This window comes from Leucopleurus acutus (genome assembly GCF_964270905.1).
Source record: "Leucopleurus acutus genome assembly, chromosome: 1".
NCBI classification, from domain to species: domain Eukaryota; kingdom Metazoa; phylum Chordata; class Mammalia; order Artiodactyla; family Delphinidae; genus Leucopleurus; species Leucopleurus acutus.
Window position 1 is genome coordinate 21,351,401 of NC_139142.1, and position 25,486 is coordinate 21,376,886.

General features: G+C 42.3%; 1 protein-coding gene and 1 pseudogene across 2 annotated transcripts in view; one reads left to right on the top strand and one right to left on the bottom strand.

Moving 5' to 3' along the window:
* The window catches only part of STON2 (stonin 2), a 147,870-nt gene that overhangs the window by 20,538 nt on the left and 101,846 nt on the right, over nucleotides 1-25,486 (top strand). Inside the window, exons 2-3 of the mRNA XM_082846227.1 lie at nucleotides 13,686-13,971; nucleotides 15,791-16,075. Coding sequence (XP_082702353.1) covers nucleotides 13,884-13,971; nucleotides 15,791-16,075 — 373 coding nt within the window. The 5' untranslated portion in view covers nucleotides 13,686-13,883. The remainder of the gene's footprint in view (nucleotides 1-13,685; nucleotides 13,972-15,790; nucleotides 16,076-25,486) is intronic.
* LOC309971562 (core histone macro-H2A.1-like) lies at nucleotides 1,773-3,206 on the bottom strand (annotated as a pseudogene). The gene has a single exon. The product of its transcript is annotated as a core histone macro-H2A.1-like (transcript).

Consider the following 25,486-nt stretch of genomic DNA (forward strand, 5'->3'; position numbering starts at 1 on the left):
TCCTTCCTATTTAAGACTGAATAATATTCCATTGTATGTATATACCACATTTTGTTTATCCATTCATCTGTTGATGGATACTTTAGTTGTTTCATTGTCTTTTGTCTCAACTAGTACAGTAGCTTCCTAATTGTTCTCTTTGCTTCCATTCTTTCCTCTTCCAATCTGTTCTCCACTCAGCTTCTAAAGAGGCAAATTGAATTTTGTTACTCTTCTTTAAATCCTTCATTGGCTTTTCATTGTGCTTAGAATGAAATCTAAACATCTAAATCTGGCTCACAAGACCCCATATCTACATAGTTCATAAAGTGAACTACCTTTGCAACCTTATCCCATGCCCCATCCTCCTTGCTCCCTCTATGCTCAGTTCAAGTTTTTTCTTTTTTTTTCTTCTTGTTAATTTTTTCCCATCTCAGACTCTTTGTGTCTTTGGTCTTTTCTACCATGAATACACTGTACTTCTTGTCATGGTCTGGGTTTTCTCATCCTTCAGGTAGTAGTTAAATGTAACCTCTTCAGAGAGCGCTCCTATCACCGTATATATTATAGGATCCCTTGCTATTCCTTGTCTGAACCATTTATCGATTTGCAGGATTCTTATTTGTTTATAGTTGACTTGTCCCGTCCCTGTTTTCCCCTCTTGGATAGAAACCCCTTGAAGGCAGGGTCTGTATCTATCTATTTTGTAACCTGAATATCTAACAGGTCTTTACTAACAATTTGTTGGATGAATTAATACATATCCTATTTTATTTTTTTTATTTTTTGGAAACATTTATTTTTAATTTTTATTTATTTAATTTATCCTTGTTGCACCAGGTCTTAGTTGCGGCATGTGTGCTCCTTAGTTGCAGCATGTGGGATCTAGTTCCCTGACCAGGAATCGAACCCAAGTCCCCTGCCTTGGAGGGTGAATTCTTAACCACTGTACCACCATGGAAGTACCTACATATCCTATTTTTAGAAAGAGTTTGGTGATTCCACAATTGGTTCTACTTTTACTTTCCTTCCTTTGTACTCATTCTTCCTTCATCCCACCTCTGACACCTTCCAAAATGCTAACATCCCTAATTGAAGAGTCATTGGCATGATATCATCATTCCTTCTCCAGAAAACTGGTTGAATGTTTGTTGGCCTCCTGATTTTCAAAGGAAAGGCACCCAAAATTGTTGTTTAACATTTTGCACTGAAAATGATCACCCTTTCAGCTTTGCTCCTTGTCTGTGGAAGGCAAGCTAATTTTGCAGTGGCCTAAGTAAGCAAGGCAGAAAAAGAAATTAAACTTTCTAGAGAGAGAAATCCATGTAATATGTTCCAAAGTGCTACATGTAAAGCTTAGTGGTATTTTGCTACTGTATTGTTTTTTAATTTACTCCGTACTATGGGCAATAGTTGATTTTTGTTGAAATTCAGTCCCTTATCCATGTTTGGAAATTGTCTAAAGAAGGCAATGCCCAGGCCCTTGAGATTCTGAGCTCTAGAATTAATTCTCCCATTTTTTTTTAACAGTTTAACATTTTACTAAATCAATTCACACGAATTCCAAATATAATTAAGGACAACAGATTCTGTTCTGCCTTTTAAATCTTTCATTTTCAAATCCATCATTAAGACAAAAAGTAAACAAAAATTAAGTCTGCTGCAAGTTCATGATTTTTCTTCTTGAGGGGAAAAAAAGGAACATTATAGTAAAAAGAATGCCACTGGGTATACAATAAAGCACCACGACACACGGTTACAAAGTGGGCTTCCTGAACTCTGCCCCACGTAGAAGACACTGCTCTCCCCGCTGCTCTGCGTCAAGCAGGAGTTCATTAAAATAAAACTATAAAATCTCCTAGGTTACACTAAAGTCAGACACGGTCTGGAACACAGTGCTTAACAACAGTAATGTCAACTATCAGTGCTAACGTAAAAACATTTTAGAAGGTCAAAAACAATTAAACTGGAAACCAAAACCTTATTTTCCCTAGATGAGCAAAACTGAAAAAAATGAAAGGGTTCCTGCCTCCCACTAGGAGTGGAGGGAATCTTTTTTTTTTTTTTTTTTCTTTTCTTTCTTTCAAATTGGAGGCGGGGGCACGGTGCGGCCTGGTTCTGCAGTTCCTCAGCCTAATTGGCAACCAGCTTGGCCATTTCCTGCACGTAGATGCCTATACTCTTGCTGTCAAAAATACACCGTTTTGATGGAAGAGGACGTTGTTGACACGAAGTAACTGGAGGTGGCCTTCAGGATCAGCTGAGCTGCCGTCTGCTTCGGAAAACCGTTCTGCCGCTGCCGATGGATGGAAAGGCGATGGACTTCAGCTTTTGTCATCCGCCAGGGCCAAGCAGTTCTTCACTGTCTTTTCCAGAAGTTCCTCACACTGCACCCCAGATGGGACTGTTACAGTGGATCACAAACTTGGCGGGCAGGCCATGGCCTGCGCTGACAGCGGCTCCAGCTACTTCCAAGGGCCCGTTCTTTTTCCGGAGTTCCAGAACAGCTTCCACAAACTCCTTGCCACCCTTCTTCTCCAGCGTGTTTCCTAGTTCATCTTTAAGGTCAATGTCAGCATTGGTAGGATTGATTATGGCCTCCACCTCAAAGCCGGCTAAATTACTGATTTCACTGTGAATAAGGTTTGGCTTCTAGCCGAGGAAGAGGCTCTTGGTGGAGAGCACAGTGAAGCCATCGGCGGGTGTGCCCTCGGTCATGCTGTCAGCGCTGGCTGCCTTGCTGACTGCTCCCTGCTTCTTGGATTTCCAGGCCCTGTTCTTGCCCCCTGCTTTCTTAGACACGGGCTTCTTCTGGGACGGAGACTTGGTCTTTTTGGCTGGGGGTGGTATGATGATGGCTTCCAACTTCCCTTTGGATCCTTGTTTCTTCGCTAGCAACTCTGGATGGATGTTTGGTAACACTCCCCCGCTGGCGATGGTGACTCCTTTTAGCAGCTGATTCAGCTCTTCATCGTTGGCCACGGCCAGCAGGATGTGCCGGGGCATGACCCGGCCCTTCTTGTCTCTTGCTGCATTGCCAGCCAGCTCCAGAATCTCCGCTGTCAGGTACTCTAGGACGGCGGCCATGTACACAGGCGCACCCACTCCGATCCTGTACTTGGGGTGGCCTTTCTTGATGTACCGCAGCATCCAGCCCACAGGGAAGATGACTTTTGACTTGGCGGACCGGGACTTTTAGTGGACTTCTTCCCACCCCGGCTGGACATGGCGGTGGCCCTGGAGATGGATCAGTAAACACAAGTTCTGGAGGCTGGAGAGTCCAAGATCAAGGTTCTGGTACAGTTCAGTTTCTGGTAAAAGCTCTCTTATAGAGCACACGCCACTTGTCTTCACTTGACCTTTCCTCTGAAGAGCTTGCTGAAATGCAGATTCCTGAAATCCACTCCCAGAATTGATTCAATAAGTCCAGGTTGGGCCCTAAGATGTGCCTTCTTAACCGCGTCCTCTCTTCCGAGAACCTTAACCACATCTTGTATCTTTTGTCCCATTTTTAAACTGTAGCGCTGGCACAGCCTGGGTGGATCCTCCGCCCAGTATGTGACAGGCTGGAATTAAGGGTTGGTCACTGTGTTCTCACCTGGAACTCAGGATCTCCTCTAAGCTTGTGACTTTTGTTGAGAGAATTCAATTTTTTTGTGGTTGTAGGATTGTTGTCTCCTTTATCTTTCTGGCTCTCAGCTGGGTACCACTCTCAGTCCTAGAGGCTGCCCTCAGATCCTTGCCCTGTGGCCTCCATCTCAGCAGTGGGGAACCTTCCTTTCACACTTTGAATCTCTCTGACTTCCTCTTCTGCTACCAGCCAGAGAAAACTCTCTCCTTTTAAAGGGCTCGTTGATTAGCTTAAGCTTGCATGGATAGTCACCCTATCTTAAGGTCAATTGATTAGTAACCTTAATTGTATTTGCAAAATCCCTTTTGCCATGTACTATGACATAATCACAATAGTAACACCAGGGTGTGGAGGTTATGGGAGTCATCATAGAATTTTGCTTGCCACAATTTCTCTCTCTTATTTTATTAGAATTGCATTTGCCTGTAAGTATCAGAAAACTTGATTATAATAACTTAAACCAAAATTTTTTTTTCACATAACAATATATATAGAGATGAGTGATTATTGATTCTGGTTCAGTGGCTCAATGACATCAGGATCAATGACTCTTTGATTCTCTTAGCCTTTCCTTGTGGTTATAGTAGCTCCAGCCAGCCATCATGACTGTGTTCAAGGCAGGAAAAAAAGAGAACATGAGTAGGATTAGGACAGCATGAGTAATATCTGTTATCTTCATTGGGAATGCAAAACAGAACATAGATAAAAAACACTTCTCAGAGCTTTATTTCTGACCATACTTCCATTTATGTCTCATTGGCTGGAACTTAGCCAAGTGGCCACCCAAAGGTTCAAGGGAGGCTGGGAAAGCAGGAATAAGAATTACTGTGATTGGCTCAACCAATAATGACCTATCCTCCAGTGCTGGATGATAAGAGGAAATGGATGTTGATGATGTAGCTAACATATCTGTTATACCTGTTTTCTGGAAGGTAGAATGTTGTATAGTGGAAAAAATGCAGAATTTAGAGTTAAGAGACTTGTAATCCTGTCCCACCTCTGTCATGGTTAGCTGTGTGACCTTAGACTAGTCAAGCAAACCTCTCTGAGCCAGTTCCCTTATCTATCAAGTGAGAGAAATTTCTGCTTTACTTATCTCAGTGTTATTATAAAAATGGATTGAAATTACCCATGAGTTTCTTTGCATCCTGGAAATATATACTAATTGTGGGTTTTGGTAAGTATTTGGTATAAAAATAAGAATGTATTTCATGGATTCTAAGAAATATATGTATGTATATATACAATTTTTAATATTTTATAATCTCTGAAATTAGATGCAGTTTACAATCTATGACAGCTTCAAAGAAATATAATAACAATATTTTGTTAAGCTTCTTGGAAAGTTTTAGGGTTATGCTTAGGAAATATGGCCATTGGGACCCACAAGACTCCTATAGACTCCTAGGAAACTGACAGTCTCATGATAGAACATCTAAAATATAGATGAAAGGAAATTATCCACACCAACTTCCTACTTTCATACAGGGAGATATTAGTATCTCTATTCCAGATGTAAACTGAAGTAAGCTGAGATGAGTTTACAAGATGGAGTAAGCCATCTTCTAAGAGTTCAAGGTGCTAGAAAGTATTCCACAAACTTTAAAGCTTGACCTCCTACCAGGGTTATTCACTGAATGTGACATACTGTTCAGCTACCTAGGGATGTCATTACGGGTCACTGCCTCAGGAATGCACCAAGATCAGAGGCAACCTGTTTTGCAAGTCAAGTGTGACATAGATCCTTGACTCTGAATGTGGAACCATGAAGTTGTTGGATAGCACAGCCATCAAGATTGTTTATTTTGAAGAAAAATCACATGATAGAATAATTATCTATCTAACATGAACTCTGTTCTTTCACAAAGGAAAAGAATTTTAAAGAAGAAGGAAAAGAAGCAGTGTTCCAAGTCCTTAATCTGATTTAGGTCTTTGTCACAGGGTAATCAGACCTTCCAGGCTTCTGCTTATTCTGAGAATTTATGAAGCAAGCAACATTGTTACTTTAACTTCTTGACTAAACTTTTGTGATTTCTTCTTCTTTTTTTTTTTTTTTAAAGATGTTGGGGGTAGGAGTTTATTAATTAATTTATTTTTGCTGTGTTGCGTCTTCGTTTCTGTGCGAGGGCTTTCTCTAGTTGTGGCAAGCGGGGGCCACTCTTCATCGCCGTGCGCGGGCCTCTCACTATGGTGGCCTCTCTTGTTGCGGAGCACAGGCTCCAGATGCGCAGGGTCAGTAGTTGTGGCTCACGGGCCTAGTTGCTCTGCGCCATGTGGGATCCTCCCAGACCAGGGCTCGAACCCATGTCCCCTGCATTAGCAGGCAGATTCTCAACCACTGCGCCACCAGGGAAGCCCTAACTTTTGTGATTTCTGTAGCCCACTGTGACAGAGGCTGCAGAGTGTAAAACCATGCTTGATATTTGTATGACTGTACTGAGCACAATTCTGAGTGCTTAGTAGATGCTCAGTGTAAGTTTGTTGAATGTCTTATTTTAGAAGAAAGTTCTAAAGAAATACAAAGAATTCACACAGTCTTATTTTTTCCCATTCTTCCTTTCTTCCCAGTTTTCCTTTTGACCTTTAGTTGCTTTTCCTTGACCAGGAAAAATTTGAGGCTTTACTTTGGAGTTTGGAATTGGCACCAGGATCTAGATTAAGATGTATTTGCATAAACCCCTGATAGCAGGCTGGATAGCATTTGTCAGTAACCTCAAAACCCAACAAGTGGATGCAGAGATTTTTAAAGTAACTGTCTAGTTGAATACATATGACAAAGAGATATAGAAGGAAGATCACTAAATTCTCAGATTTAAATAACCTCTAACCAAGCAAGAATTATTTTATGATATTTTATAGCATAGCTAACCTAACAAAATAGAACATTGTCCCAGCTCTGAAGGGATGGATTTAATCCATATGGCTATATGAAACCCTCCTTTCCTTCTCATATGATTTATAAATGTTCTGTAAAACTTCTTATTAATATTTCCAGGACATCAGTATAAAATCACCCTAGTATAGATGATCTGCACTAGTGTCTTTTTCTTTTTTTAAAAATGAGCACAAGTCAGTAAGGAATGTTTCAGGGGAGGACTTTCAGTTCTTGCTATAACTGGTTAACAAACTGGTCCTTCTGCAGTAAACAACCACAAAACCAGGCAAAATGTATCAGGTAACTGTTTTCAGGTATTGGTCAACAGAAAGCACAGTATTTCCGTCCTGAGTGAAGGAAAACTCATGAGGTGAGCCTGATGCTCACCTTGGCTGTCTTCCAGGGGAGGGTTTCCTGATTGCAGCGGAGTATGCTAGAGTCTCAGCTGAGCACAGCACTCCTGCTGACCTAAGGAAACACAGATCTGAGTTTGGGGCAACTGAAGCAGCTAGAATCCACAGGGCAGTGCACTAGAGAGGAGAGGGTTGCATAGGGCTGGGGGGGAATAGGACTCCCTGGGTGCACTCTCTGGGTGTACCCAGGGAGTCCTTGGCCAGGCTAGAGTGCCCATGAACAGGTCGAAACTATATGAGATTTACCAAAAATGGCGGCTCCAGGGTTGAGAACTGGACAGAGATACTAAAGGTGAAGCAGCTGATACTGAGGGACACTGGTGGTCCAGCCCAGAAACAGTGGAAAAACCTTTTAACACCTTAATAATATCCCAAGCATCCAGAAGAGACACAGAAAATCTGTGTCTTAGGGGCAAAAGTCTATGCTTTCAAGCAGGGTTGGTAAATTTCTTTTTTTTTTTTTTTAATATAAAGGGCTAGATGGTAATTATTTTAAGCCCTGTGAACCATTCAATATTTCTCATACCTACTCAACTCTGCTATTGTAGATCAAAAGCATCCAAAGACAACATGTAAATGAATGGGCATGGTTTTGTTCCAGTGTCACTTTTTTTTTTTTAACAAAAAAAGGCAGGGCTTCCCTGGTGGCGCAGTGGTTGAGAGTCCGCCTGCTGAGGCAGGGGACGTGGGTTCGTGCCCCGGTCCAGGAAGATCCCACATGCCGCGGAGCGGCTGGGCCTGTGAGCCATGGCCGCTGAGTCTGCACGTCCGGAGCCTGTGCTCCGCAACGGGAGAGGCCACAACAGTGAGAGGCCCGCGTACCGCAAACAAACAAAAAAAGGCAGAGGGCCAGACTTGGTTCATTGCTATAGTTTGCCAACACTTGCCCTAGAGTAAGGCCTACTTTAGCTTAGAGCCAAGTGCTGTCAAGAAAAATTGCAAGGGAAATTGAGTTTGGAAGTTGAGTCCTGCGGTAGTTAGAGGAGGTTGGGGAACATCTTTGACTTTGCAAAGATTCATCCAACAAAGTGGAAGCTTATGCAAGCCTATGCAAGATCAAGGTGGGCAGACAGTTTGACTTATGGCAAAAATCAACTCTGCAGAGGAAGATCAAATCTAGAATGTCTTCATGTATCCTCAACAATTGTTAGGTGTGCAAAGAAACAGGTAAATATTACCCATAGTAAAAAAAAAAAAAGTCAATAGAAACTAATCCCCAAATGGTCCAGATGTTGGATTTGGCAGACAAAGCTTTTAAAGAAACTATTATAAACATGTTCAAAGAACTAAAGGAAAATATTGTCAGAATGAGTGAATATAAAGGCATCTCAGCAGAGAAATAGAAACTATAAAAGAATTTAATTTAGACTAACCACATTTCAATAGTTACCTGTGTCTAGTGGCTGCTGTTGGAATTGAATAGCACAGTGTTAGATCAAAGAGAAAGGGGAATGGACAAGTTGCCCTGTATCCAGGTTGTTTCCCAAGCTATCTTATACATAATGTTTATTTATTTTTTATTTTTTAAAAAATTTATTTATTTATTTATGTTTGGCTGCGTTGGGTCTTTGTTGCTGCGCGCGGGCTTTCTCTAGTTGTGGCGAGTGGGGGCTACTCTTTGTTGCGTTGTGCGGGCTTCTCATTGCCGTGGCTTCTCCTGTGGCGGAGCACGGGCTCTAGGCATGTGAGCTTCAGTAGTTGTGGCACACGGGCTCAGTAGTTGTGGCTTACGGGCTGTAGAGTGCAAACTCAGTAGTTGCGGCGCATGGGCTTAGTTGCTCCGCTGCATGTGGGATCTTCCTGGACCAGGGCCCAAACCTGTGTCCCTTGCATTGGCAAGCGGATGCTTAACCACTGCACCACCAGGAAAGTCCTACATGGTGTTTAAATTAACCTTTCTAAAACATTTGCCAGCTCAGAAGACCTGAAGAAGCTACCTACTATGTGGTAAAACAAGCTAATTTGTCCATTCTTCCATTCATTCATTCAGCTATTTACTCAATAAACATTTACTAAATGCCAGACCCTAGTCAAAGAGTTGGAGATATCCACAAGAACAAAAGCCAGTCCCTTTCCTCAGGGAGCTCACAGGCTAATTGACATGATAGCCATATTAGCAAACAGGTTCATTATCATTTGATAAATGAGAGTAGGTAAGATACTACCAGCATACAGAAGACATGGTGGATAAGGAACAAGTGGGATTAGTGGGAGTCAAGGAAGGGTACTGTGTATCAGAGTTCTTCATTGCAAACAACAAAAACTGACTCTGGCTAACACAGGAAGAAAGGAGCCACTGAGGACTTTTTAAGCAGAGCTGTGGCATGGGCATCTTCAGGTTTTAAGCAGACCACGCTGGCATAATAGTTTGGATAATAGGTTAGAGGGGATAATGCTGAAGGCAGGGAGAGAGGTAATTGACTAGTAATTGTCTGAATGAGAGACATTGAGGGGCTGAACCAAGGCAATGGCTGTGGGAATGGAAAGGGTAGTTTCAGGAGTTCAAACTCATCCTAAAATTGAGAACTGTCACTGTCCCAACCCCTCCTTTTCCAGTGCACTCAACTCACTCCCACCCTCTTCAGATAAATAGAGCGTAACTCACTGTGAACTAGACATGCCATTTCTGCTCCTTCTTCCTCGAATGCCTTTGCCCCTCTGCTCATTTTCTCAGAGCCCTCCCTTCCCATTTAAGATGCAGCTCATGACCACCTACTGCTCAAGCCCTCGGTAGTCTCTTAACACCCTAACTCTCTATAAGGTTGCTGTCATTGTTTTGATGGCTAACTTGTCACAATAGGTTAAAGAGTCTATTGTGTTATTATGTCACTGTCATACCTCCCTGCATTCTACTGTAAGCTACTAGAGGCTAGTGATGCCGTCTCAGTCTTCCTTGTACTGTCAGGTCCTAGAATGGGTCCAGCACAGAGTACCCAGTACACGTTCCTGATGATGCTGGCCCCTGGCTCTGTGTGACACATTAGGGTCCTGTTGTGGCTGATAGCTTCCATCACCAAATTCCTGCTCGGTACAGTCTGAGGAATGTTTATCTCCCATAAGCACATCTCTTGGGTCACTGTCTGCTCGTAGACTTTCACCAACTTCCCATTTCCCACTGAACTCTTCTCCTCAGCTGTTAAGGTCCATCAGTCCATTCTCCCCACATTTCCCCAGTAGATACCTCAGCAGTCATCAGACTGACCTCTTTACTGGTCCAAAGACAAGTCCCATGAAGGTCTGATTCTTAATTGTCACTTGGACTAACCCCTGTCCCAAGGATGTCCTTACTCTTCCCTTCCAGTCAGAACCAAGGATGTCCTTCAAATCCAAAAACCTGCTTAGTCCCTTATGGTTCCAGCCCTTGCAGATCTATGACCATACTGTCACGGCATTTCTGGTGTGTCTTCCAGCAAGCAGTTGTTCCCAGATTTGTTGTGTTTGCTGTCCTGAGCATCTTCATCTCCATAGCTAGATTGCAAGCTGCTTGATCGCTCAATATCCCAAGGGTGCCAGATACGTTTCTGGACACCTAGGGCTCCTGAATGCATATTAGAAGATTGGCATAAGGCAGAACTATTTCTCGGACTCCCATCTTATCAGTCAACTGCATTCTCCACCCGCCACCCCCACCCCCGCCCCATTTTAGCGTGTAAGGGAAGCCGAGGAAGAAGCTTCTCTCTGGAATGGCAGCCCAGAGACTTTAGTGAGATTTTTAGTGTCTCTTGGTCAGCACTGCTACTGATAGTGAGTCACTGCTCGTTTGTGGTGATTCTAAGCCTCACTTTATGATTCATGTTCTAAAAACGGGGTGAGGTTTTTACAGAGAAACCAATTCCGTTGTGAACGTAGCCTCACAATGATCAGGTTCCTCTGAGGGCTTCCAGCTGCTCGCCCAGCACTCCTCAGGGTCAGGCATCTCAGGGTTCACCGGATATAGCTGTTTCACGGCAAACACCTAGAATCCATTTCACAGGGTTTTGATAGGCGGTTCCCAGTGATAAATTTGTTCCCCCAGCCTTTCTTGAGACTTTTCATGGTCTGTAACCAGCCATGTCTGGATCTGGGATGGGCAAGTTGAGGAAGGGTAGATAAATCTTGGGGGCTCTTCTTTTGTTCATACTTCTGAGTAGTAGTCTTGGTTCCTCAGCCAGAAAGCGCTTGCATCTATAAAGAGGAAGTTGAGTGTGTGACTCCGTTGAGCATCTGGGAGAACTGCTCTAAAAAGCACTGAAAAGGGAAATCACTAAAATCAGAATGTGTAAGTGACAGAAACGGGGTGGTTTTGTGAAATTTGTGTTCTGGTCCCAAGACTTCGACTGGCAAACAGTGTACCTTTTGTGAGTCATTTACCTACGGTAGCGATGACCACAGTTGACATTTATAAAGAGCTTGGATTGGGGCCTGGCATACAGTAAGCCTTCTGTAAGCTCACCTGCTATGATCATCATCATTGTTACATAGGGTTTTTCAGTCCCAGTACTAAGCACTTGGTGTATATTATCTTATTTAATCCTTAAAATTATGACATGAGTTTTGCTGCAGAGGGGTGAGCTGAGGCTTAAAGACTGTACAGTACTCAAATCCAGACAGTGGAACTCCTGAGCCCATTTCAATCTCTGTTGTTACTATGCCTGATTTCCTTAGGCCTCAGTTTTTTTGGTTTTTTTTTCCATCTGTAAAACTTGAGAGCTGGACTACTGGCCTTTAAAATCTTGGAGCTCTAAAATTTCTAGATATTTTCTCCATTATTTTCACCCTTCTCCTTCTCTCCTTCCCCTTCCCCTCATCCACCCACACTCATCCGTGAATTTCGCTGGATTCATCATCATGGGATGGGCAGGATGTTTTCCCCATTGAGCTATGATGCTGCAAATGTCAGCACGTGGACTTGTAGTATTGTGGCTTTGTGGTGGTTGTTGGAACTGGTTTGCATGCTGCTGTTGTTGGGAGAGGGGGAATCTGACTCTTCAATTTTACTGTCTTTTCTTGGCCTGCAGCCATTGCCACATTGAGTGATGCTAACATTTGACAGGCTTGAGAAAGGCTTAATGGGAGAAGCCCACTGGAATCAGCTCTTTGGGTCCGTGGGCCCTGCCTGGTTCTCTGGTGAGATCTGGTTTGGAGCACTCACTCTCCAGGCTTTTAGCACATGTCTGGTCCTGTGATTGGTAAGGATCTTAGGAGAGGAACTTGGAAGAGAGGTTTCTGGACTTTCCATTCTGCGCACAGCTTGGATTCCCTGGCAGATTTCCAGTGAGCAGTTTCACTGATCATTTCATTATGGTTCCATTGTCATTAATGTCTGTAAAGTACTTTAGTTGGTGGTAGTCTATATATATTCTCTAGTATTTTTCTTTGTGGCTATGACCCAAAGATTAGAGTGTTTCGGCATCAGAAGACCTGGGCTCAAGTGTTGCATCTATTACTTCCTAGCTTGGTGCAGGTGTGTACCTGCTTGTTATGACCTCTACTTGATCATTTTTTTGGTGGTCTCTTACTATGGAATAAAAAGAGTCCATTTGTCACTATCCTAGGATGTGTGAATTCTTCCACTTAGAAACTTGGGAGAAACATCTTAGAATCTTAGGGCACCAAACAAAGGCTTTGAAACAGCAAAAGTGTTGGATAAGTCACTTAACTCCTCTCAGCCCAGATTTCTTCCTCTGTGAAAGAATTATAATAATTCTTACCCAACTACAATGGCTATTCAGTCAAAGTATGGTATGAAAATAGGTTTCTGAAAATTATAGATTCTGTGGGAAACATTACTTGTTTTTAGGAAGTATCATGCAACAAAACTAATTGTTTTAATTACCAAAACAAAAGCTATTAAATGTTTCTGTTCTCTTTATCGTTAGCATAGATTATTTACTGCAGATAATAACCTGTAGTAAAATTTCAATGTTTTCTTTTTATTGTGCACCAGCTAGAAGGCTATAAGTTAAATTATTCTAGACTAAAGTGAATATTGTGAGTATTCAGTTAATAAGAACTGATGCTGTTCAAGGTGGATAGTAGCTCTTATGTGGAAACATTAATTCAGATTTTACTAATTCATTATAAGATCAAGAGTTAGGTTCCAGTTGTAAAAAGACATTAATTGTACAAGCAATATTATGAGTCTATTAAGTATCCTTACATGGAACATAATTGCAATGTGAGTAAAGGCTAGACTTTTACATACTAATTCAAACTGTCCTAGAGTGAAAATGTGTTTCTTTAACTCACATTTTCCACTAAAGTAAATATGCCCTACCCCCTTACTCCAAATGAATAAGATGACTCCTTTTCTGTTTTTCTTGATTGGTAAATCATGCTTGGAGATACCATCTGGAGATGGTTGGGTTTCTGCCAAAGATTTAAATCAGGCTTGCAAAGAGCTACCTGCCTAAGGCAAAAAACCACACTGATTTAATAGAAAAGAACATGCTTTTATTTTGCCATCTGGTAAAGGAAAGTGAAAGCACTTTGAAAAATTTTAATATTTGTTCTACAATGATGGCCTTATAGATAAAAGTATTTCCAAAATATAGTAACTGGGAAAATTGGAGAATCTAATTGCTAAAATCTGCGTGATTATTTATGTCTGATTTGAAGGCACATACAGAGATCTTGATGCTAAAAGCAGATATTTCTGTAAGAGAAGTGAAGGCAAGACAGGGATAGAGAAAGGTAAATAGGTTGGAAACGACCCAGACCTCCTTGTGGGCAGTGTTGAAAGCTCAAGACCTGAGTGGATTGGTTATAATGTGATGGTTATCCCTTTTACTTTTTATTTTTTAAACAGATTTCCACTTGGCAGATTAACCAAAGGCAAGAGAGGCTAATCTGTCTACGTTCTGAGTGCCACTCTCCGCGAGACCCCCATAACAGACCCCAGGCCCAAGTCCACTGTGCTACCAGACCCCCACCCCACCCCACCCCAGGCATTGCTCTGGGGTCTGCCTGAGGCCAGCAGTGTGAAGATGACCAGCACCTTCCTAGCATGACGACCTTGGACCATGTGATCGCTACCCACCAGTCGGAGTGGGTCTCTTTCAATGAGGAGCCGCTCTTTCCTGTCCCTTCTGAGGGTAAGGAGAACTTCCATCGCCTAAGTGAAAAGATTAACAAAGAACCACACCTGCTTGTTATGGCTTCTATTTCATCATTCTTTTGAGGGGGGATCTTGATACAGAAAACAGAGCCAGTTTGTCACTTTCTTCAGGTCCAGATTCTTCCACTTAGAAGCCTGGAGGAAACATCTTAGAACCTAGGGCCCCAAACAAGGACCAGGAAACACCAAAAGTATTGGCTGCTTTCTTCCAATGAACATTAACTTCCTATTTCCAAAGTACTTTATGCTCGGTCTTTTCGGTTATTATTCCCAACAGCAATTCGGATGGTCTCAATTTTTAAAGCATAATTGTCAAGAGTGACAGAAGCTGGAGCCAGATCCCTTGGGCTCAAATCCTGGCTGCATTATGGATGAGTGATGTGTCCTTGGGTGGATAATTGATTTAACCTCCCTGGGTGGTGGTTCATCTGTGCAGTACGGGTAATCACAGTACCTACCTCAGGGTGGTTGTGAGGATTAAATGAATTAACATGTAAAGTACTTACAGCAGTGACTGGCACATGGAAAGGGCTCATAATTGTCACCCGTGATCATGATGAAGGTGGCTAGATTGACTTCTGGGGAACTGTGCTCAGGGATGAAGGTCAAGGTAGGATGCGGGAGCTATTTACAGAACCACGTCAGCTGCTTCTGTTCCACGGCCGCTGCTACTGCCACCTGAAATCGTCCCAGCTTCATTTACAGCACCTGGAAAGTGTGAGTTTACAGGTGTGCTGTCCAATACAGTAGCCATGTGGCTGTCGAGTCTTTGAAATGTGGCTCGTCTGAATTGAGATGCGCTATAAATGTGAAATACCCACACTGAATTTCGAGGACCTAGTAAAAGTTAAATGTTTTATTAACAGTTTTTTATCAATTACATGTTGATATTACACATTTTCAGCATGCTGAGATGAAATACATATTATTAAAAGTAGTTTTGCCTGTTTCTTTTTAGTTTTAAAATGTGGCTACTAGAAAATTTAAAATTCCTATATGGCCCACCTTTTACTTTTTTAGGACAGCGCTTATCTAAATAATTACATTCAGGTAGACCTGTTTGTTTGGCTAGTGATGGGAGAAAGGAGTTTCGCATCAGTACTTTTATTTTTTAAACATTTTCATACAGTAAAATTGACCATTTTTGGTCTACAGTTGATGAATTTTAACACACGTATAGATTTGTGTAATCACCACCACAATTGGGATCTAGTTCTGTTATTTAAAAACAAATTTTTGAAGGCTATTAAATGTTCCAGGACCAATGCAGTGATACAAAAGCTAGAGGAAGGGCCTCTGTGCCATATTTAGCTGTCATTAGTGCAGGGTTTGCACATGGTGGCCCGCAGATGTGTGTTGTTTGGACTGCACAGAGTTTGAATTTGAATGTTTTTAGTCCAGACAGAAGCTCTCCTGTTGAGCCACAGTCTCCACCATTCCCCATTGCCTTTTCTAATTCGACCTAGTTCTATCTGTTGCTCGGCCTCTGTAGGAATTTTGTTTGTGACCTCTAAGCACTGGAGTAGATGGTAGGATAAGAATAGTGAACAAGACTCCCAGTCTCAGCCTGCATGGAGGCTGCTATGGACATCCTAGCGTATAGTTTTTATACATTTTAAGGTAAACACTCTTTAAGCATAGAGGCAGGTGGGCATGGATGTTTTTCTGCCCTCACACCCTGTAATGGTGAGTCCTTTGATCACTGCTTGCCTGTCCTTTGTTTTTCCTCCACGAGACAGTTCTGAAGAGTGGCCTTCCTCGCATGATGTGATGGTACTTTCTGGTATCTGTTTCAGGGGGCACTGAAGAGCACCTCCCAGGACCATCGTCTTCCTCAGATCAGTCCGAGATCTCTTCTGGGGAGAACCGTGTGGTGGATGGAGGCTCTCAGGACCTTTCCCCCTCAGAGCACGATGACTCTTCTGAAAAGATGGGCCTCATCTCTGAAGCGGCCTCCCCTCCCCTGAGCCCTGAGCAGCCTCCACCTGACCTGGCTTCAGCCATCAGCAGCTGGGTTCAGTTTGAAGATGACACACCCTGGGCCAGCACATTACCACCTCATAAAGAAGCAGGTGGGACAGGTAGGACAGGTGGGGGGCTGTGCTCACCAGGGACGCTTTTTCATGAGAGGTCTGCAGGGCTGCCAGCATTCTGTTTTGCTTGCTCCAGAGCCCTGAAGCACTGGAGGGAGCAGACAGAGATCTCATCTGGCTTAATTCTATGACACGTTTTTATTAACATAAGCATGTGGAAGGATTTATGTGTTCTGGGCCATTTCCAGCCTTTTAACCTTGCCCTGGCTGTTAATTTCTCTTTGGAAGTATGCATATTTATTCATCTATTATGGACTAGAATTCTATTTACTTAGCACCTAAATTGTAAGCTCCTGTGAGTAAAATGAATGTCTCTCAAAGTGTGGACCGCCAACCATCTCTAATAGAGTCACCAGTTATACATAGATGTTCTTGTGTCCCAGACCTTTAGAATCCAAATCTTCAGGGGTGGGAACTGTCATTAATGGTCAGTCTCTTACTTTGTGGCATTTAAATGGCCAGAAGCTGCACTGGGGAGCTGAGTGAAGCCAAGGGAATGATTAGTTCCTAGCCTGGTGACCTGGCTACTTATTTTATTGTGCACTGAAGCATACCAAAGGTGATTGGGATAACCTTTGGGACTGTATTAGTTTTCTATTTGCTGCTGTAACAAATTACTACAAACTTAGCGGCTTAACCAACACAACTTTATTATCTTACAATTCTGTAGTTCAGAAGTCCGGCATGGGTGTCACTGAGCTAAAATCAAGGTGTTGGTGGGTCTGCATTCCTTTCAGGAGGCTCTAGGGGAGAATCTGTGTCTTTGCCCTTTCTAGCTTCTAGAGGCTGCCCACATTTCTTGGCATGTGGCCTCTTCCTCAGTCTCCAAAGCCAGCAATGTTGCATCTCTCTGTGCCTTTCTTCTATAGTCAAATCTTCCCCTGCCTGACTTCTGCTTTCTTTTTCTGTTTTTTTTTTTTTTTTTTTAAATCTGTATTGGAGTATAACTGCTTCACAAGACTGCACTAGCCTCTGTCGCACAACAAAGTGAATCAGCCACATGCACACACATACATCCCCATATCCCCTCCCTCTTGAGCCTCCCTCCCACCCGCCCTATCCCATCCCTCTAGGTCGTCGCGAAGCACGGAGCTGATGTCCCTGTGCTATGCTGCTGCTTGCCACTAGCTATCTATTTTACATTTGGTAGAGTATATATGTCCATGCTACTCTCACTTCACCCCAGCTTCCCCCTCCCCCACTGTGTCCTCAAGTCCATTCTCTATGTCTACATCTTTATTCCTGCCCTGCCTGCCACTAGGTTCATCAGTACCATTTTTTTTTATTCCATATATATGCATTAACATACGGTATTTGTTTTTCTCTTTCTGACTTACTTCACTCTGTATGACAGACTCTAGGTCCATCCACCTCACTACAGATAACTCAATTTCATTTCGTTTTATGGCTGAGTAATATTCCATTGTATATACAGGCCACATCTTTACCAATTCATCTGTTGATGGACATTTAGGTTGGTTCCATGACCTGGCTATTGTAAATAGTGCTGCAGTGAACATTGTGGTACATGTCTCTTTTTGAATTATGGTTTTCTCAGGGTATATGCCCAGTAGTGGGATTGCTGGGTCATATGGTAGTTCTATTTTTAGTTTTTTAAGGAACCTCCATACTGTTCTCCATAGTGGCTGTATCAATTTACATTCCCACCAGCAGTGCAAGAGGGTTCCCTTTTCTCCATGCCCTCTCCAGCATTTATTATTTGTAGATTTTTTGATAATGGCCATTCTGACTGCTGACTGGTGTGAGGTGATACCTCATTGTAGTTTTGATTTGCATTTCTCTGATAATTAGTGATGTTGAGCATCTTTTCACGTGCCTCTTGACCATCTGTATGTCTTCTTTGGTGAAATGTCTATTTCCTCTTCTGTTTTTAAGGACCCTTGTGATTACACTGGGCCCACAAGGATAATCCAGGATAATTTCCCCATCTCAGGGTTTTTAACTGAATCACATCTGCAAAGTCTCTTTTGCCATGTAAAAGGACATATTCACAGGTTCTGGGGATTAGGATGTGGACATCTTTGTAGGGGAGCATTATTTTGTCTACCACAGAGACCTCTTAGCAAAGCCAGGTTGATGTTTTTCTGTTGGTGGGTTAAATGTTTTGCTAGCTTTGATGTTTCAAAACAATTCCTTTGCTTTTCAAACGTGTTTTCAACATCAATAAAAATAATTTTAAGAAAATATAAGGCATAATTCTACTGTATAACAAACATTTCCATTTTTACATAACAGTTTGCACATTGATACACTTTTTCACATTTAAGCATCAGATTTCTCAGTGAATTGTTGGTGAGAAAGCCATGACACTCAAAGCAGCATGGATGAAATGACAGGTCCAGACAGGCTTCCCAGTCTGGCTGGAGGGAGGACGTAACCTTTACTGAACACCTAACACAGTAAGACAGTGGGCTGGCTAATTAAGCATTTGTGCATTTGAGGGAAAGTTACTGAACACAGGGCAATGAATCAGTACAGAATTATGCTTGTTTTCAGTAAGTTACATTCATTAAATATTTATTCTCTCAGACACTGTGCTCAGTGCTTTACGTCATCTCATGAACTCTCTACAACGATCATATGAGGAAGGTATATTTAATATTATATTCATATTACACATGAGAAGACTGAGACAGATAGTGGTTTGGGAATTTACCCACAGTTGTATGCTAGGAAGTGGCAGGAGAGAGCTTTACTACTAGGCAGACTGGCCCCAGGATCTTTGAACAGCCTAGGGATGCTGTGTGTGGTATGTGTGCCTTAATCTTCCCGTTATTGCTATAGTTTCCTCTGCTTCCTCATTCCCCGGAGGCAGGGGAGGCCAGGGATGGGTTGCCCTTAAATGGCCCTGCTTTCAGATCACTGATTATGTTCAAGGCATTCAGATTCTTTTACATATTGTTCATACCTTACCTTTAGTTTCAAAGATCTCCTAATTGCTTAGAACTGTTTATATGACAGATGGTTCAATTTGCTTTAATCAATTCGCTTCACCACTTATTTTTGCAAAACTAACTTTGGAGTTAGTCATAATTATGTTGCCCCCATCTGACTGAGGATTTTAGCTTGTTATTGATGATGGTTTTGAACTTTAATGGTTTTAACCTTTAAATCATTAAAACCTTATCCTTTAAGGCAGTAGTTTTCAAAGTGTGGTCTATAGATCTCTGGAGTTTCCCAAGACCCTCTCAAGGGGTGTGTGGGACCAAAAGTATTTTCATAATAATTCTAAGATTTTTTTGGTCTTTTTTTTACTGTATTGGCATTTGCATTAATGGTATAAAAGTAATGGCAAGTAAAACTTATGGCCACTGTGTACACATAGTAAAAAAAAAAAGTCAATTTCACATAATATCCTTCATGAAGTAGTAAAGATTATTAATTTTATTAAATCTGGATTCTTTTTTTTAAATAAATTTATTTATTTTATTTATTTCTTTTTGGCTGCGTTGGGTCTTTGTTGCTGCATGCAGGCTTTCTCTAGTTGTGGCGAGCCGGGGCTACTCTTCATTGTGGTGCGCGGGCTTCTCATTGCAGTGGCTTCTCTTGTTGCAGAGCATGCGGGGCTTCAGTAGTTGTGGCTCGCAGGCTCTAGAGAGCAGGCTCAGTAGTTGTGGTGCACGGGCTTAGTTGCTCCGCAGCACGTGGGATCTTCCGGACCAGGGCTCGAACCCGTGTCCCCTGAATTGGCAGGTGGATTCTTAACCACTGTGCCACCAGGGAAGCCCTAAATCTGGATTCTTAAGTACATCTTTTTAATATTTTCTGTGACAAATTGGGAAATATGCATAAAACACTTGTGTTCCATACCAAGATATAATGGTTGTCTTGAAGAAAAATGGCTGTCTTGAAAAAAACTGGGTTTGAAAAATATTTTAATTTAAAAATTAAATTTAAAAATCAAAATTACTTAAAAATTATTTGAGAAAGTCAAAACAATGCAAAAAAAACCCTTGATGAACAAAATATCAGCATTTTAAAGACAAAATTCAACCAATACCTTCATGACTGCCACCCTGCACCCTAATCCTAGCCCTGGTGCCAGTCAAACTCTATGTACAAAAATAGGTAGCTAGCCTGTGGGCCACAGTTTGCTGATTTTATATTTTTTAAATATTGTATTTAAAATGTTATTTGATTACTAAGTTTTTTGGTACCCTTTTAAATTTTGCACCCAAGGTGAGTGCCTCACTTGCCTCGCCCTAGTGCCAGCCTTGCACTGCACTAAGGATATGGGATTCATTGATATCACTAGAGAACAAATCAAGAAATGACAACTTCCAAATGTGTGAAAGCATAATTGTGGCCTGAAAACTGCCCAAACGTTCATTACTAGTTCCATCTGTTTCCACGTATGAACATTTAACTCAGCTCTGTGGAGATGGAGCCCTCTGCTGCAGGAAGAGCCTGTTGGCTGGTTTCCCAGCAGACGTGAGGCCCAATGTGTAGGGTCAGCCCCACCTCAGCAAGTGTTTCTAACCCAGGGACCCAAGAATCATAGAGGACTCTGCAGAGCATCAGGGTGGCAAAGAAAATGGTAATAAATCCAAGGCTTCTATCTCAACTCTCCTGCTGATACCCAACTGCCCATCAAGGAACCCCCCCAAATAAAGGACCGCCGGGTACATCCCTCTTACCCAAACTAGCCTCACCAACTAGGCCAGCTCCCTCATGGGTTTCCTCACACAGACTGTGTTTAACAATAAGGAAGAGTGAGTGGTTGGTAGAGCTAAGGCCAGGTGGTAAGCAGGAGAAACTACGCTTCAGGTCACTCAACACAGAAAATGCAGGCAGTTCCATCCTGGAGGCTGTTGAGCAGCTCAGATTTTAAAAATTTGAATCCAAAAGATTTGGATACCTGTGCTGTGTCAATGATATCACATACGTTAACTGCAGGCATTACACCAAACTAGCGCAGTGTGGACGGCAAGTATCTTCATGGTGACAGAGACAGCCTGAGGCTTCTTGCAGTCACCGCTCCCTGCTCTATTCTTTGGATAATGCTAAGTTTTCCTGGTGTGGCAGGCCGAATAATGGCCCCCAAAGACATCAGGTCCTAGGCGCCCCCCCCCCCCCCCCCCCCCCCCCCCCCGCAACCTGTAAACATTATCTTATTTGTAGAAAGGATCTTTGCAGATTGATTATGTTAAGGATTTTGAGATAGGGAGATAATCCTGGATTATCTGGGTGTGTCCTAAATACAATCACATATGTAAGAGGGAGATAGAGGGAGAATTTGCTCACACAGAGAAGGCAATGAGAAGACAGAACAGAAAGGGATTTGAAGATGCTGGCCCTGAAGATTGGAGTCATGAGGCCACAGCCAAGGAATGCCAGCAGCCACCAGAAGCTGGAAGATGCAAGGAATGAATTCTCCCCTAGAGCTTCTGGAGGGAGCATTGCCCTGTTGACATCTTAATTTTGGCCCAGTGATTCTGATTTCAGACTTCTGGCTTCCAGAACTAGGAGAGAATAAACTTCTGTTGTTTAAAGCCACCGGCTTGTTGGTATAGCAGCCACAGTTAATATATCACGTCTCCAAAATCTTAAAATGGAACCAGACTGAGAATGAGTCAATCTGGGCTAGTGGAGCATCTCTAATAGTGCAGGCCATTTACCAAGCAGATGTTCTGTGCCAGCCACTATGCGTCATCTCCAAAGTTTGCAGCCCTTTACAAACTTTTTAAAGTTTACACCACCATACATGCAGGTGGTGAAGTTCAGCCAGAACAAAGGTTCCATGGAAACTGATTTTCAGCTTCAGCCGTCTTCCCAGTCACATAAGTATCACCCAAACAAACGGACTCTTTCCTATAACGGAGTTACAGTTTCTCAGTTTATTCCCATTTTCCTCACGTTTGTCCTATTTGCTTCTAGCAAATGCCTAGCACCCTCTGGTCAGATGTCTTTGTGTCAGGAGAAAGGGAAAAATGTGTATCTTGGACTCATCCCATGCAGCCTCTCTATGAGTTCCTTTTATGAGAAAATCATCGTGGCCTCAGAGAAATAGGTGGGAAGACGACAAAGGAAGACTGATTAGTGACATTCCTAGCCTGGATTCCTGGAAGCAAAAAGTGGAGCCTTACTCAGCCAGCTTTTTTCATACCTTAACATCCTGGCTTGCAAAGAGAAGTTGGGAAAGAAATGATCACACACACAGGAGTGCCTAGGTAGAGAAATGTTATCTGGGATACTCCTTTCCCCTCCCCCAGTCCCCATTCCTCCACTCCTCCACAGTTTTCTTGACAGAAGAAAAGCAAAACAAAACAAAACACCAAAAAACCCCACAAAATAATTTATCTTTTAAGTTGTGCCACCTAAGAATAAAGTCAAGGGGGCATTGGATTTCAGCCTGGAAGGGGAATGTGCAATTTGCCTTCATTAAAATGCAGGAGGCTGTAGGCATGGGGAGTAAGGGACAAAGAGACTGTCATTAGTGTTAAATCTCTTGTTTTTGTGGCATTAAATGCCAGAAGGTGCACAGGGAACTTAGAGAAGCCAGGGAGTAGTTAGTCCCCACCCTGGTGACCTGGCTACTTTTTATTGTTCACTGACACATACCAAGGGTGGCTGGATAGCCAGGAGTAACAGCTGGAGGGGAAAACAACTCCAGAGATGCTTAAATCCATCAAGGGAACAACTTTCTTTTGGACTTCAACTAGGGCAGGGTTTGAAGTGAATAAGTGCCCTCATGGTTGGTCTGGGAAAAAAGGAGCTACCTGATCTCCCTCAGAAAAATATGAATAAAATCAATTGAGTGACAGAGCCTTTCTATAACTACATATATAGGAAAGAGAGCTGCCACCAGTTCTTTGGACCTGAGGATACTAGGAATGAGAGAGCACATAAAATCATGCCTTTTGATTCTTTTGTAAAAATTGTTTCTTCCATTAAGACCCCTGAAATTTGGTGAAGGCCAAATGTGGAATTCACATATCTGACTTAACAGGACCACTTTGGCTCAGGCTGTGTTGATAAATATCCTCTTTTGAAAGATTTTTATTAGACTCTTAACTGTCAAACACTTAAACTTTGGACTTAAATTAGCACAAGAATACTGTTCACACCTCCAGTTTGAAGATGCTGTGTGAACGATCTGGGTTACATGGTGAAAAATGTCAAAAAACTTAACTGAAAACTTGTTTGCCAAACTCTGAACTAAGTGCACAGATATTCTGTTAAACCATGAGCAGAACCAAAGTTTTTTGTTTCTTTTTTTTTTTTAAACCTTATGGTGGATCTGTTCAAATCAAAATTGAATCTTTATATTGTTCTCATAAAGAAATATTTTTGAGAACGAACCTAAACCCAAGTGTGTTTTGTTCACATTGGGTCCTTTAACAATAGTGTTTCTGAGGTTGCCTCGTTGCACAAAGCTTTCCTAACTTAGTAGTTTGCCTGCTCTGACTTTAAAATTCTACCGTGCACCAGGAAGAATGTAGTAGTTAGCTTCCCTGTCACCTAAAATCTTTACAAAGATTATCTCAGACCCAAGGCTGATTTCACAGATGTGCATTTTACAAGTGTATGGATGTGCTTAGAATATGTTTGCATATGCATGCAAATTGACTGACAGAGCAAAGGTCATCCCCAAATTAAAACAAAACAAAAAAAAATTAAGGCACTATTATCAACATGAGGCTTCCTGTTCACTCATCATGTTATGCGCTGACCTTCCAGGGACGTGGCAGTTTTGTGGCAAGGCCAAGGCTGAATTGGACCCATTATGCAGATACTGCAGGATATGCATAATTACAAACATAAAAAAAATTTGATTTCCGGAACATTTGTCCCACAGCCCAAGCAAAACACTAGTATTCGCTTGTCCTTCAAATGTCTTCCCTCACAACTTGGACTGAGGCCTTCCCATTGTGTCTGGGGAAGCTAATTATTTGGGACCAGAGAAAGAGCCACTTGTTTGGGGGAGGACCAGAGTTGCCGTCAGCCATTTAAGAGGGAGGCAGGGGTGACAGCTGAGAGACTTAATCCTGACGAAGACTAGTCCATTGGTTAATTTCTGTTATGTTTTTCATTCTGGCTACTGGGGGCGGGTGGGTGAGTGGTGGATGGGGGTGGGATAAGATCCCAGCCATTTGGTGAATACAGAGACCAGACGCCCTGCATTTGACATGCATATATATTTCTCTCCTCAACAGAGGAGGTCTTATTTTCTTTTAATACCTTAAATTATTCTTCTCTGCCTTTAAATGTAATTAATGACCTTTCTGGAATCCATCTCAGACCATCATGCACTCAGGAATGAATTTAACAGAGCCCTTCTTCCTCAGGGGTCTGCCACCTCTCTGCCCCTCTCCACTGAGCTCCACTCTGCTCCAATTGTCACCTCTCCTGCTGTTCCCCAAAGTGCATTTCTGCTCTTACTGTCCCCTCAGCCTTTAAAGCTCTTCCCCTACATTTTCACTCAGAGCTCTGCTCAGCGTCACCTCCGTTCACCAACTCCCTGCTTTTTCTTTTTTTTAGATAGATAGATAAATATTTTAAAAAAATAAAATAAAAATGAACTTGCATCCCTTCTGGGTGGGAAGTGTCCCTTTTTGATGGAACAGGGAGTTTCTCTGTGTTCTGGGTGAGACTGGGTGCTCTGGGAGCAGTGTTTTGGGGGGTCCCTCCTCAGACAACGTTCAGGGCCCAGCTGCCTTTGGGGAGGGGGTAGCTGAGCTATCGAAAACCCCCCACTCACCCCATTTTCAACTAGAGCTGTTCCAGCCATGCTTGTTTCACATGTTGGACGTCTTAAATGATTTCGTTTGAAGAAAGAAATATTTGGGGTTTAAAAAAAAGGGAGAGAGAGAGCTGGAAAGCCACTCATCTGAGGAAGAAGCGCTAGGCTAGGAATCAGGAAGCCTGGTTTCTCTGCTTTTTCTGGCTTTATATGTCTTTACAGCCCATGTCTCTACCTGAAATTAGGTTGTATGCTTATATGTTTACTGTCTCTCTTCCCCACTAGAGGAAAGGGACTTTGTCTCTCTCACTTACTCTTTATCCCAGAGTACGGTGCATGGACCTTAGTAGGCGCTCACTTTGATTTATTGGATTAATGAATGAAAAGGTGAAAGATGTACATGAAATCTAAAGCAGAAACATTATTGTTTATGTGGGCAGTGAGCGGCTAGTAGAACTTGAAGGATGGCTTCCTCAGTGAAGTGAATTTTTTTTTTTTAATAAGCAAACTATAACAGCCTCTTCTCCATCATGCCTTTCTCTTATCAGCTGGTTGTTATCATCAGTTTTTGATTTTCCACTGTTATGCACATAGTGCATGTATAAACATACCACATACATATACGTAGATACACACACACAGACATACACATGTAACATGTACTCATACACACACATTTACATATACGCACATAT